This window comes from Ovis canadensis, chromosome 25 (genome assembly GCF_042477335.2).
Source record: "Ovis canadensis isolate MfBH-ARS-UI-01 breed Bighorn chromosome 25, ARS-UI_OviCan_v2, whole genome shotgun sequence".
NCBI lineage: Eukaryota > Metazoa > Chordata > Mammalia > Artiodactyla > Bovidae > Ovis > Ovis canadensis.
The window spans coordinates 24,992,349-25,004,778 of NC_091269.1; the positions used below are offsets into that span (position 1 = coordinate 24,992,349).

A 12,430-nucleotide genomic window follows, 5' to 3' on the forward strand; every position below is an offset into this window, starting at 1 on the left:
TCAGAATAACCTGACAAAGACTTTAAAGCAGCTACTAAAACATGCCTGAACAGTCAACACTTATCCTTAAAATGAATGGAAAAACAGAAAGTCTCACCAAAGAAATAGAAGCCTTATACAAAAACCAAGTAGAAATTTTATAATTCAAAGTACAATAACTGAAAATTTTAAAACTCACTGGATGGGATCAATAACAGCAAAGGAATGTAAGGGAAGATAATCAGTGAACTTGAAAGCAGACTAGTAACATATGCAAACTGGGGCATGCGCTGGTGGCCCAGTGATTAGGACCCCATACTTCTACTGCAGGGGGCACAGGCTCAGCCCCTGGTTGGGAACTAAACCCTGCACGGCATGTGCAGCATGGCCAGGCTTTAAAAAGAAAGGCGATCCGACATGGTATAGCCAAGCTCCCAAAACTGAAAACAAAGAAACAGTGCTGAATGCACAGAGAAACACCTTACTACCTGGGGGAGGAAAGGATGGGAATGACTACAGAGTTCTAATGAGAAGCCGTGGAGGTCAGAAACAAATGGAACATTTCTAAACTGCTGAAGAAAAGACCCAGCAAACCAGAATTTCATATTCAACAAAAATATTCTCCAGAAGACAAAATAAAAACATTTTCAGATGGAGGGAAATGAATTGATTGCCAACAAACTTGCCTCCTAAGAAATATTAAAAGACATTTTTCAAACAAAAGGTATACAGTGCCACAGGAAAACATGGAATGTCAAGGATGAAACAGCAAAAAAATTTTAAATGGGTAAATACGAGAGACTATTCCCTTGAATCTTTAAAATGTGTTTGATGGTTAAGAGCAAAAAAGACAACATTGTCTGGTACCGTTTTTAATAAACGTAGATATAAGACAACTATAATAAATGAAGAAGAGGTTAAGGGACCTATAAAGTAGTAACATTTCTACATGAATTTCAAGTTGGTAAAATGTTAATTCTAAGCTGATTGTAAAAAACTATGCACATCATAATCCCCATGGCAATCACATAAAGAATTTTGGACATTTAGGAAAAAACACAAAAGATAATTAAAATGGAAGACAAAACAATGTTCAGACTATCAAAAGAAGCCAGAAGAGGGGAAAGAAAGAAATTACAAACAGGAAAATAAACAGAATACAAAAACTGACAGCTCTAAAACCAAATATGTAAATAATTACATTAAATGCAAATAGTTCTGGAGAAGGCACTGGCACCCCACTCCAATACTCTTGCCTGGAAACTCCCATGGACGGAGGAGCCTGGTGGGCTGCAGTCCATGGGGTCGCGAAGAGTCAGACATGACTGAGCAACTTCACTTTCCCTTTTCACTTTCATGCATTGGAGAAGGAAATAGCAACCCACTCCAGTGTTCTTGCCTGGAGAACCCCAGGGATGGCGGAGCCTGGTGGGCTGCCATCTCTGGGGTTGCAGAGAGTCGGACACGACTGAAGCGACTTAGTAGCAGCAGCAGCAGCAGCAAATAGTTTAGACCAAATAAAAGACAGACTGTCAGAAGAGACAAAAATATCATGCTCCAACCATATGCTGTCCATAAGAAACTCACTTTAAATATAATGCTCATTAAATAGGCTAAAAGTACAAAGCCAGAAAAAAAAAGTACTATGCAAATTCTAATTAAAAGAAAGTACAAGTGGTTATACTACTATCAGACAAAGGAGGCTTCAGAGTGAAGAAAATAATCAGGGATAAAAAGGGACATTACATAATGATAAAAGAGTCAACTCCCAAGAAAAAGCACAACCTACCCAACAACAGACCTTCAAAATACATAAAGCAAAGCTGGCAGTAGTAAAAGGAGAAAGAGACAAATCCAAAATCATAGTTGGAGTTCAACACTCCTAAATTCCAAGAATATAAAACTGAAAAACATGAAACTCTTGGATACAACTGACATCTATAGAACACCACACCCAATAATAGCAGGATATACATTCTCTCCAAGTGTACATGGAACATAGGCCAAAATAAACCATACCCTAACAAAACAACAATTTTTAAAAGCTGAAATTGTATAAAGTATGCTCTCTTGACTAGAACAGAATCAAAACAAGAAGCAATAACAGAAAGACAACAGGAAAATCTCCAAATACATTTCTAAATTCATGGGTAGAAGAGAAAGTCTTAAAAAAAAAATTCTGAACAAAAGATACAACATACCAAAATTTGTGGGATGCAGATAATACAAAACTAAAGAAAATCCACAGCATTCGATGTCATTTTAAAAAAGATCTAAAATCATAATCTAAGCTTCTGCCTTAACTTCAGCAAAAGCCAAAATAAACCAAAAGCAAGGAGAAAGATGCAAACAACAGAAATCAATGAAATTGAAAAGAGAAAAATCAACAGAGAAAAATCAATGAAACCAAAAGCTGCTTCTCTGAAAAGGTCAGTACTAGCCAGTCTTAAAGAGAAGAGAGAGAGGATCACCACTACCACTGTCAGGAGTTACAAATGAATCACTTCAGACCCCAGATCCTAAAGAAATGTGAAGGATAAACCATGAAAACCCCTAGAAATGTAACTGTCCTCATTCACAAATGATATCATTGTCTAAAAAAAAATCCCAAGGATCTTAAAAAAAAAAAACTACTTCAACTACTAAGTACATTTCAGCAAGGTTACAGGACACAGTTCAACACACAAAAATTAATCACATTTCTATATACTAGCAAAGACCAATTCAAAACCAAAAAATTAAAAAATTTATCATTTACAATAATCTTTCCCCCAAAGATATGTTGCATAAATCTAACAAAATATAGATGCTGAAGACTTAAGAAAAAACTCTGATGAAAGAAATAAAAAGACAGCCTAAATAAATTGGGAGATAAAACATATTCATGAATTATCAGCCTCAAGAAAGAAAGCAATTCTCAAAAAAACTGATCTTTATATTCAATTCAGTTCCAATCAATTCCAGTAGGATTTTTTTTTTGGTAAATACAGACAAGCTGATTATAAAGTTTATAGTGAAAGGCAAAGGCACTAGAAGAGCTCGAAATACTTTTGACAAAAAAGAATAAATTTGAAAGAATCACACTACCTATTTAAAGACTTATTGTAAATCTGCAGTGACCAAAACAGTACAGTACTGGTGAAGGGAGAAAAATAAAGATCAATAAAACAAGCCAGAAACAGATCCACAGAAACATGGTCAATTGTTTTTAAACAATTTTATATGGCATATTTTACAATTCACCCATTAAGAATGTGTACTTCAAAGGTGTTCAGTACAGTCAGAGATCACCACAGAGAGAAAAGCCCATACCCTTGAGCCACCACCCCTATAACCCTCCTCCTCTGCCTGCCCTAAGCAGTCACTGACATACTTTCTGTCTCTCTAGATTTGCCTGTTCTGGATGCTTCATGTAAACGGAATCACATACTCCATGGCGTTTTGCAAGTGGCCTCTTTCACTTAATATTTTCAAGAGTCATCCATGTGTCAGTACTTCTGTTCCTTTTTACAGTCATATATCGCTCATCTACTCATGCGTCCATCTATTTGGGGTTGTTTCCACCACAGCCAATTAATTTTTGACTATTCAACACAGAAAAGGAAATCTCATCAACAAATGGTCTGGAGCAACTGGAAACTCATAGGCAAAAAACAAACCTCAACCTCACCTCCCACCTTAACAAATTACCTCTACTTACATCCCAGATCTAAGAATTAAAAAACCATAAAACAGGGGCTTCCCTGGCAGCTCGGTGGTAAAGAAGCTGCCTCCCGCTGTGGGAGCCAGGGACTGATCCCTGATCTGGGAAGACCCCACACGCCAGGCCTGGACCACGACTGCTGAGCCCGTGCCCTAGAGCTTGTGCTCTGCAAGAAGCCCGTGCACCGTCCCTGGAGAGCGGCCCCTGCCGGCTGCAACTAGAGAAAAAGCCCACGCGGCAGTGAAGACCGAGCGGTCAGAAAGAAATAAATGCAATTATGTAATAAATAGACTGGACTTCATCAAAAGAAAAACTTCTCTTCTACAAAAGACCCTGTTGAGAGAGTGAAAAAGAGAAACTCCAGATTTGGGAAAAATATTTTTAAATCACATATTAAACAAAAGAGTTCTATCTATTAATAGAATATATAACAAACTAGTTATTATATACAAGATTATGAAAACAACTCAATTTAAAAATAGGCAAAAGATTTAAATAGGTATTTAACAAGATTCTGCATCTATCACTTGCAGATAAATTTTTAAGAAGATTACACACTGCATTAAAAAACACACTATTAATTTTAAACATTCATGTTACCTATTATAAAGACAGCCCTATTATGGCCTCTGAAGTGTCTCATGGATGAGTCACTTGCCAGTTTAAGCAGCCACCAGCAAACAGTCCGGAATTGAAGCTTTTTATGAACCAAGAAAATGACTGATGAATATGGTAAGAACAGAAAACTCCTCTCTTCTATCTCTGCCTTTTATTTCTCAACTCATATCTCAAACTTATAGCATAAAAAAAAAAATCTACTTTTCACAGATTCATTCAAACCCATTAGACTGAAAAAAAGTTAATTTGAGATTGCAAGGGAAGGCTTAGGGCTTGAAGAAGAGAGAACAAAGTGACATGAAGAAGTCGATGCTACTCGTGATTTCAGTGTCAGCATCGCTGTTACCATCGCGTGTCCTATCAGTTACCACAGGGCTCAAGACCCTCTCTTTCACTTAGACCCCAGTCACTGCCACATCCTTAAAGTTAACACTGCATCACAGTATACAAACTGTGCACAGGTTCAGAACGATGTTTAGGGTTTTGTTTCCTGTAACTGACAGTCACAACCTGAATCCCAAAAGCAGTACCTAAAATGATCGAAAAGCTAGCACAGTCAAAATCATGATATCGCTTCATACCCATGAGGATAGCCACTATCAAAACTAAGAAAAATGAAAGATAACAAGCGTTATCGAGGATGTGGAGGAATTAGAGCCTTGTGCACTGCCAACTGGAATTCTAAACGGTACAGCTATTATGAAAAACATGTGGCTCCTCAAAAACTTAAACACAAAGGGAATTCCCTGGCTGTCCAGTGGTTAGGACTTGGCGCTTTCACTGCTGGGGCCCAGGTTCAATCCCTGGTCAGGGAACTAAGATCCCACAGGCCTCACATCACAGTCAAAAAAGAAATTAAACACAGAATTACCATGATTTTAGAGGAACTGAAGAGCCTCTTGTTGAAAGTGAAAGAGTTAAGAGTGAAAAAGCTGGCTTAAAACTCAACATTCAAGCAACTAAGATATGGCATCCAGTCCCATCACTTCACGGCAAATAGGTGGGGAAACAATGGAAACAGTGAGAGACTTTATTTTCTCAGGCTCCAAAATCACTGCAGATGGTAACTGCTGCCATGAAATTAAAAGACGCTTGCTCCCTGGAAGAAAAGCTATGACCAACCTAGACAGCATATTAAAAAGCAGAGACATTACTTTGCCAACAAAGGTCCATCTAGTCAAAGCTATGGTTTTCCAGTAGACATGTATGGATGTGAGAGTTGGACTATAAAGAAAGGTGAGTGCCAAAGAATTGATGCTTTTGCACTGTGGTGTTGGAGAAGACTCTTTAGAGTCCCATGGACTACAAGGAAATCAAACTAGTCAATCCTATAGGAAATCAGTCCTGGGTGTTCATTGGAAGGACTGATGCTGAAGCTGAAGTTCCAATACTCTGGCCACCTGACGCGAAGAACTGACTCACTGGAAAGACTCTGATGCTGGGAAAGACTGAAGGCAGGAGAAGGGGACAATAGAGGATGAGATGGTTGGACGGCATCACCGACTTGATGGACATGAGTTTGGGCAAGTTCCGAGAGTTGGTGATGGACAGGGAAGCCTGGAATGCCGCCATCCACGGGGTCGCAAAGAGTCGGACACAACTGAGAATTACCTTATGAACCAGCAATTCCACTTCTGGGTATGTACCCCAAAGAACTGAAAGCAAGGACTTGAACAGACACTTGTACATTAATGTTCAGAGCAGCGTTATTTGAATAGTCAAAAAATGGAAACAATCTGAACGTTCACCAACAGATGAATGGATAAACAAAGCATGGCATACGCATACTACAGAGTACTATGCATCCTTAAAAACGAATGGCATTCTGATACAGGCTACAGCATGAATGAACCTTTTGAACACACTAATGTTAAGTGAAATAAGCCTGACATAAAAGGATAAGTATTGTATGACTCCACTCAGAACGATCAAATTCCCAGAGACAGAAATTCCTGGTGTTGCCAGGGGCTGGGGAGGGAAGATTGGGATGGGGAGTAATTATCTAGCAGGTACAGAGATTTGACTGGGAAGATGAAAAAGTCCTGGAGGTGTGCTCTGGTGATGGCTAAGCAGCACTGTGCATACACTTAAAAACGTTTAAAGTGCACATTTTGTTACATATATTTTACCACAATTAAAAAACTAATTAAAACCTAATTTGGGAAGAAAAGTTCAAAGCGACACAAAAGATCAAAGCTAGAAAACAAAAGCAACTCAGGGAAAAAGTAACACTCAGCAAAGAGGATCACACCCACTATTGTGACAAATTCAGCCTGTAGTTAGGACAGAAGTGTGATAAGGGCAGTTACTTGGCCCTCTAATCCCATGGATGGAGGAGCCTGGTAGGCTGCAGTCCTTGCTAAGGGTCGGACACGACTGAGCGACTGCCTTTTCACTTTTCACTTTCATGCACTGGAGAAGGAAATGGCAACCCGCTCCAGCGTTCTTGCCTGGAGAATCCCAGGGACGGGGGAGCCTGGTGGGCTGCCGTCTCTGGGGTCGCACAGAGTCGGACACGACTGAAGCGCCTCAGCATATAATCCAATGAACAAGGGGAGAGTTGCAATGTGACTGATGGTATGTTTCCTCAAACATAAAGACAAACATTGTACAGCTACTGTGTAACCACTGGAACATCATTTATTTAGAGCTTTAAGCTGACAGAGGCAGCAGAGACCGTTTCACCAGTTACTAATTAGGCTTTAGTTTATTTTGAAGATTTTAAGACATCTTTTGGGGGAGTTTTAAGTGAAATGGGTTTTCCCACATAAGCCACTATGGCTCGTAAGTAGGTGAAAATGTGTCTGCATTTCCCAGGAGTGTGTTTTAATGTTACACATTACACAGCAGATCCAGGCTTAGCCAAGGTCTGCTGCAGAATGTGCTGAAGCACGGAAAATTCAAGTTTTGCTTTTTGGAACTTTCTAGAAATTTTTGCCCTGAATATTTTCAGTCTGTAGTTGGTTTAATCCATAACTATGGAGGGCTGACTTTACCTCGTTATTTCTGACTTTACCATTATGTGTTCATTTATCCTAGGACCGGCAGTTAGTTGCTAGATTATTTACTCATTTATAAAATGAAAATAACTATTTTCCTCTTTCCCTATCAAAGAAATTCTTTCAGGATTTACATCTATTTTAATTTAATTAAATAAACCTAAATGAGCAGATGTAAGATATTACATATAGGACAGATAAATAAATAAGGTCCTACTGTATAGCACAGAGAACTACATTCAGTGAAAGTGAAGTCGCTCAGTCGTGTCCGACTCTGCAACCCTTGGACTGTAGCCCACCAGGCTCCTCCATCCATGGGACTCCCCAGGCAAGAATACTAGCGTGGGTTGCCTCTTCCTTCTCCAGGGGATCTTCCTGACCCAGGGACTGAACCCAGGTCTCCTGCATTGTAGGCAGACACTTTACCGTCTGAGCCACCACCATAATGAAAAAGAATATTTTAAAAAAGCAAGTGTGTGTATGTGTGTGTATAAATATATATATATATATATATATATATATAAACTGACTTTGCTGTACAGTAGAAATGAATACAACATTGTAAATCAACTAGACTTCAATTAAAAATAAAGTTAACTAAACGAACATGTTTTGCCAGTTATCTGGCAAACTACTACCTACTACTACTACCTACTACTACCTGCTACCAAAACTAAATTCGGATTTCCTTGGCTCTCACAGTCTAATAAAAGAGACGCACAAGGAGCGATGGGGACTTTTATTCTGCAAGTGAGAACACAAAATATGTACACAACTACTGTGTGCAAAAAACACAGAAAATAATTTTCTATTGTCTTAAAAGCTGAATACACACACACCCTAAGAACCACTCATTTGGGTCCTGGGGGTACACACACTGGAGAGACATACACACGCTAGAAGAGACATGTAGACAAGTGCTCAAATCAGTACTGTACTAAAAAGCAGTAGACTAAATGCCATCCAGCGTCCAGCAACATGAGAACACCTAACTGTGGTGTCATCACCGTGGAAGGCAGCACCACAGGGAAAATGAGGAAGCGTTTATATGAAAGGACATGGATTAATCTTCGAAGAGCACTAAGCGAAAAAAGCAAGAGAAGACTTCTTACAGTAGAGCAACATTTCTATAAAGCCTAAAAGCAGGAAAATGAGATAATATACTGTGAGAAAATTGATTTATGTGGTAAAATCATTCTTTAAGTATATAGAAGTGACACAGATAAAAACCAAAATAAGGAGGCAAAAGGCAGAGACTGAGAAGTTATAGGTAAATTCATTCTCAGCAACAGATGCAACGGTGGTGCTTTCACGGATGTATAATTATTTTGCATCATAATTTACATACAACTATCTCATATTCTTGCGTGTATCTTAATGTCCCAATAATTTTCCAAAAGGCACCCATGACCCAGTCCTGCACTTGAGGGGACTGAGTCAAGTGTTTTCAACAGTCAAGATGTGTGAAATGAACACAAGTTTATGCCCTTAAAGGAGTAAAATCTTATAAAAAGTTCCTGCTATGTACACAGCATTTGGCTCTGCAATCATTATCAAAAGTACCAGAACGTGGACTCTAGCTTTTATAATACGTCACAAGTCTATATGAAAATCTAACCTTTCAACGTTATCCTCCAGTTTAACCTGATACCAAAGTTTCTCTAGAATATTGTTTCCTAAACGGAAAATTTCTAAAATCCCAAATGAAATTGATTAGAAATATTGGGAACCAAGGCTTACCCACTGATAATTCTAATATCGATGTCCATGGGTTTTCAAATACTGTTTTACATAAATCTTAGTTTAAGGAAGAAAGTGCTCAGTGCTTCCATCTACCAACAATGTACTTCCTGGATGAAGCATTTTCTACATAGACGTGCTTAGGGACATGTGTGTGACTGCGTGCTCAGTCGTCTCTGACTCTCTGTGACCCCATGGACTGTAGCCCTCCACACTCCGCTGTGCACAAGTAATTATAAAATTACTGCTATTCTCATGCTTTAGTTTACTTTCTGTAACAAGTTACACAGTGTCAATAAGAAATGGATCTTGGCTTAGAAAATATATGAAATAGTGATCATTTTCAATAGTCTGGAAATCAATGAGAACCTACAGAAACAAACAAACAAAACAAGTAAAAGTAAATGAAGTCCTATTCCATCAATATGGAATCAACAGTGCGCAATGAATGCAAATACTAAAATGTCAGCTCCGGATGGGCAGTCTGCTCCTTCGTCGCTGCCTCCCCAGCACCAACTCAGTAAATATTTGCTGAATGTATGAAGCTAAAGAAAAAGGTCAGGAATTGCTTCTCATTCTGAGTACCAATGACATACCCTGAGTACCAATGATATACCTGGCAAAACACCGACAGAAACTATCGATCCTCACCATCTCGGGTACCGGAACCTCTCAACAAGCAAGTGTGCAGTAACTTCAACAGCAACTGCAGGCATCTGTCAGTTTTCAGCAAGGGCATGTAGGCATTTGTACCAAACTTCACAAGGGCATCCAGGAGAGGATCTAAGAGTATCCTTAACACATTCTGTGTCCTCCGCTTTTCACTAGACATTAAAAGACATGCCCAAATCAAGCATTTCAAAAGGATAAAGAAACTGTCTTCCACCTACAGTTTTGGTTAGCTAAAGATTCCACCAGACGGGATTACTCTTAAGGACGACCTGTCAGGACAGGCCTTTGCACTCATGCTTTCTCAGTGAGTGCAGCAGTTCACCGGAGAAGAAAGCACAAGGAACAATGCATGTCCTTGGTTTCGGGCAGAAGTATGAACAAAATCCTAGATCCAATTTATCAGCAAATTAAAATGCTTGCAAATTAAACCTTGCTTCCATATTTCAGAAAAAACAAAACAAATATATACTAGTCAAGGAAATGAGACATGTTAACAAAAAAATATAAAGAACTAAAGATTTTTGAGAAACTGTCATAACCAACTTTAGTACTGAAACTTTGTCTAGAAAAGAGATTTACATTATATGCAAAGACACTACCTAAGGAAGCTGCTTTCTGCAATAATTATAATCTGGTGACAATCTGCTCATATTTCTCAAAATATAAATGGGACTGTTTTATCATTATTACTTTATTTTTTAAAATTTACATATTTTATAAAGGGGTAAAATCTAGTAACTGTCTTTACTTAATCTTATGCTAGGACCTTACAACCCATCCTTCTAATATTCTTACACAAAACCAGCGATTTGTGAATACATAGTTGTGTTTTTAACTTCTGAAGTTTAAAACTCTGGCACTATTAATTTATCGTTAATTTTAAACATTTCTTTAAGTATGATGCCATATTCTAATTTTCTCCTTTAATAAGCTGTGATCAATTCCATACCAATCACTGAAAAGTCTGAATATGGACTATAAACAGGATTAGCCTTTTCTTAAAAAAAAAAGCTTTTTTTTCACATTTAGAAACACTTACCTATATTGACTCTTCATTCTTTCTACATCTATGGCCAGCAACACCATCATAGCAACAAGCTTAGCTTCAAACCAATCAGGCATACAGCTGTTTTCTCCTCCTTAAATAACAATAGTTAAGGTTTGCAAAGCATTAACAAAATCCTTCAAAGATGATGTTTCAAAAATAAAACAGGTAAATGAATATGTTTTATCAGTATTACATGAGACAAATATAGCTGAGAAGAAATATAGTAGAACGCCCCACAGCATGGTTCATTTTTATACACTTAAGTGTGAACACACATCTCTGCATGCCGAGTGCATGCCATGCGCTGGCCTCAGACCCAGTGGCTCCTATACTCGAGGAATTCACAGTGCAGAAGAGAAGAGCATCATCAGAGAACATACAGAGACGCGTACAACGACAATAGCAGCAAGTGTTCGAAATCGTGCAGCTGGAGAGGAAGACAAGGTCGCCCTGAAGAAATGACGATTGGGCTGGGTACAAACGCTAGGAAAGAATGAGGTAGGGGAAGGGAGACACGACCCTTCTGGGTGGAAGGAAGAGCATGTCAAGGCTCTGAAGCAGCAGAGAGCATGCCATATTCCATGTAAAGGACAGGGGTATAAAGCAGGAGGGAGCACCAAAGATGACCTTACAGGAACAGGTAGGAGAGACCAGGGACTTTATAGGCTTGTAAGGGGTTTCTGTCTTTACCCCAAAAGTGAAAGGAAGCCACTAGAGGTCAAAGTGAATGGATACAAAGACGGGGAGGAGAATTATGTAAGATCACACTTTCTATATTAAACAGATTTTTCTAGGTATAAGGTGGAAAAGAGATTGTAGAGGAAGCTAGAAGCAAGGTAACCGGTTAAGAGGCAATTCTGGCATCTTGGATGAGAGGTGAGAGTTCCCTAAAATGGAACTGGAAAGGGGATGGAGTGGATACAGATACAAAGGGTTTGACATCTCAGACTCCTGTCTGAACTTGTTAGCTATGGGAGCCTGGGACAGCAGACTGTCCTCTCAGAAAGCTTAGGTCATCCTCTATAAAATCAAACTAAATAAACCTGTGACTTTTCTTGGGTTTATTATAAAAATTAAGTAATATATGCAAAGTTTCTAGAACAACTTTTGGAAGAATGTGGTTAAATGATAAAAATCAGTATTTTCCTATTCCTGAAAGCCAGGTAAAGTAAAATAAATCATAGCTAGAGCTCCTTTTCTTTCTATCATAAGATGATACTCCTCACCTCAACTTCCAAGAAAGATTTAGTTAATCTAGTTTTCCAGACCAGTGGTTCAAATACTTAAAACATATTTTCAAATATTCTAATATATATTGGGAGTAATTTATTTTGATACAAATTTGTTACACTAGTACAGAAGACAATACTAAAAACACACTTGCACGGAGGATAACTTAGTTTAAAAACACAACAAAAGAATAAACTTTATATTATCCTTTAAAATGTTATAAACACCATTTAGTGGACAAAGCCTTTGACTGTGTGGATCACAATAAACTGGAAAATTCTGAAAGAGATGGGAATACCAGACCACCTGACCTGCCTCTTGAGAAACCTGTATGCAGGTCAGGAAGCAACAGTCAGAACTGGACATGGAACAACAGACTGGTTCCAAATAGGAAAAGGAGTACGTCAAGGCTGTATATTGTCACCCTGCTTATTTTTTTAA

General features: G+C 38.5%; 1 protein-coding gene across 10 annotated transcripts in view; it reads right to left on the bottom strand.

Annotated features, from left to right (window-relative positions):
- Nucleotides 1–12,430, bottom strand: part of TARBP1 (TAR (HIV-1) RNA binding protein 1) — a 65,971-nt gene that overhangs the window by 30,742 nt on the left and 22,799 nt on the right. For all 10 annotated transcript variants that reach the window (XR_011253112.1, XR_011253113.1, XR_011253114.1 and 7 more), the window contains exons 11-12: nucleotides 10,751–10,850; nucleotides 9,691–9,863 (exon numbers count right to left, since the gene is read on the bottom strand). Coding sequence is in view for 2 of the 10 variants with exons in the window: in XM_069572527.1 (XP_069428628.1) it covers nucleotides 9,691–9,863; nucleotides 10,751–10,850 (273 nt within the window). In the remaining 8 variants the exon portion in view is untranslated. The remainder of the gene's footprint in view (nucleotides 1–9,690; nucleotides 9,864–10,750; nucleotides 10,851–12,430) is intronic.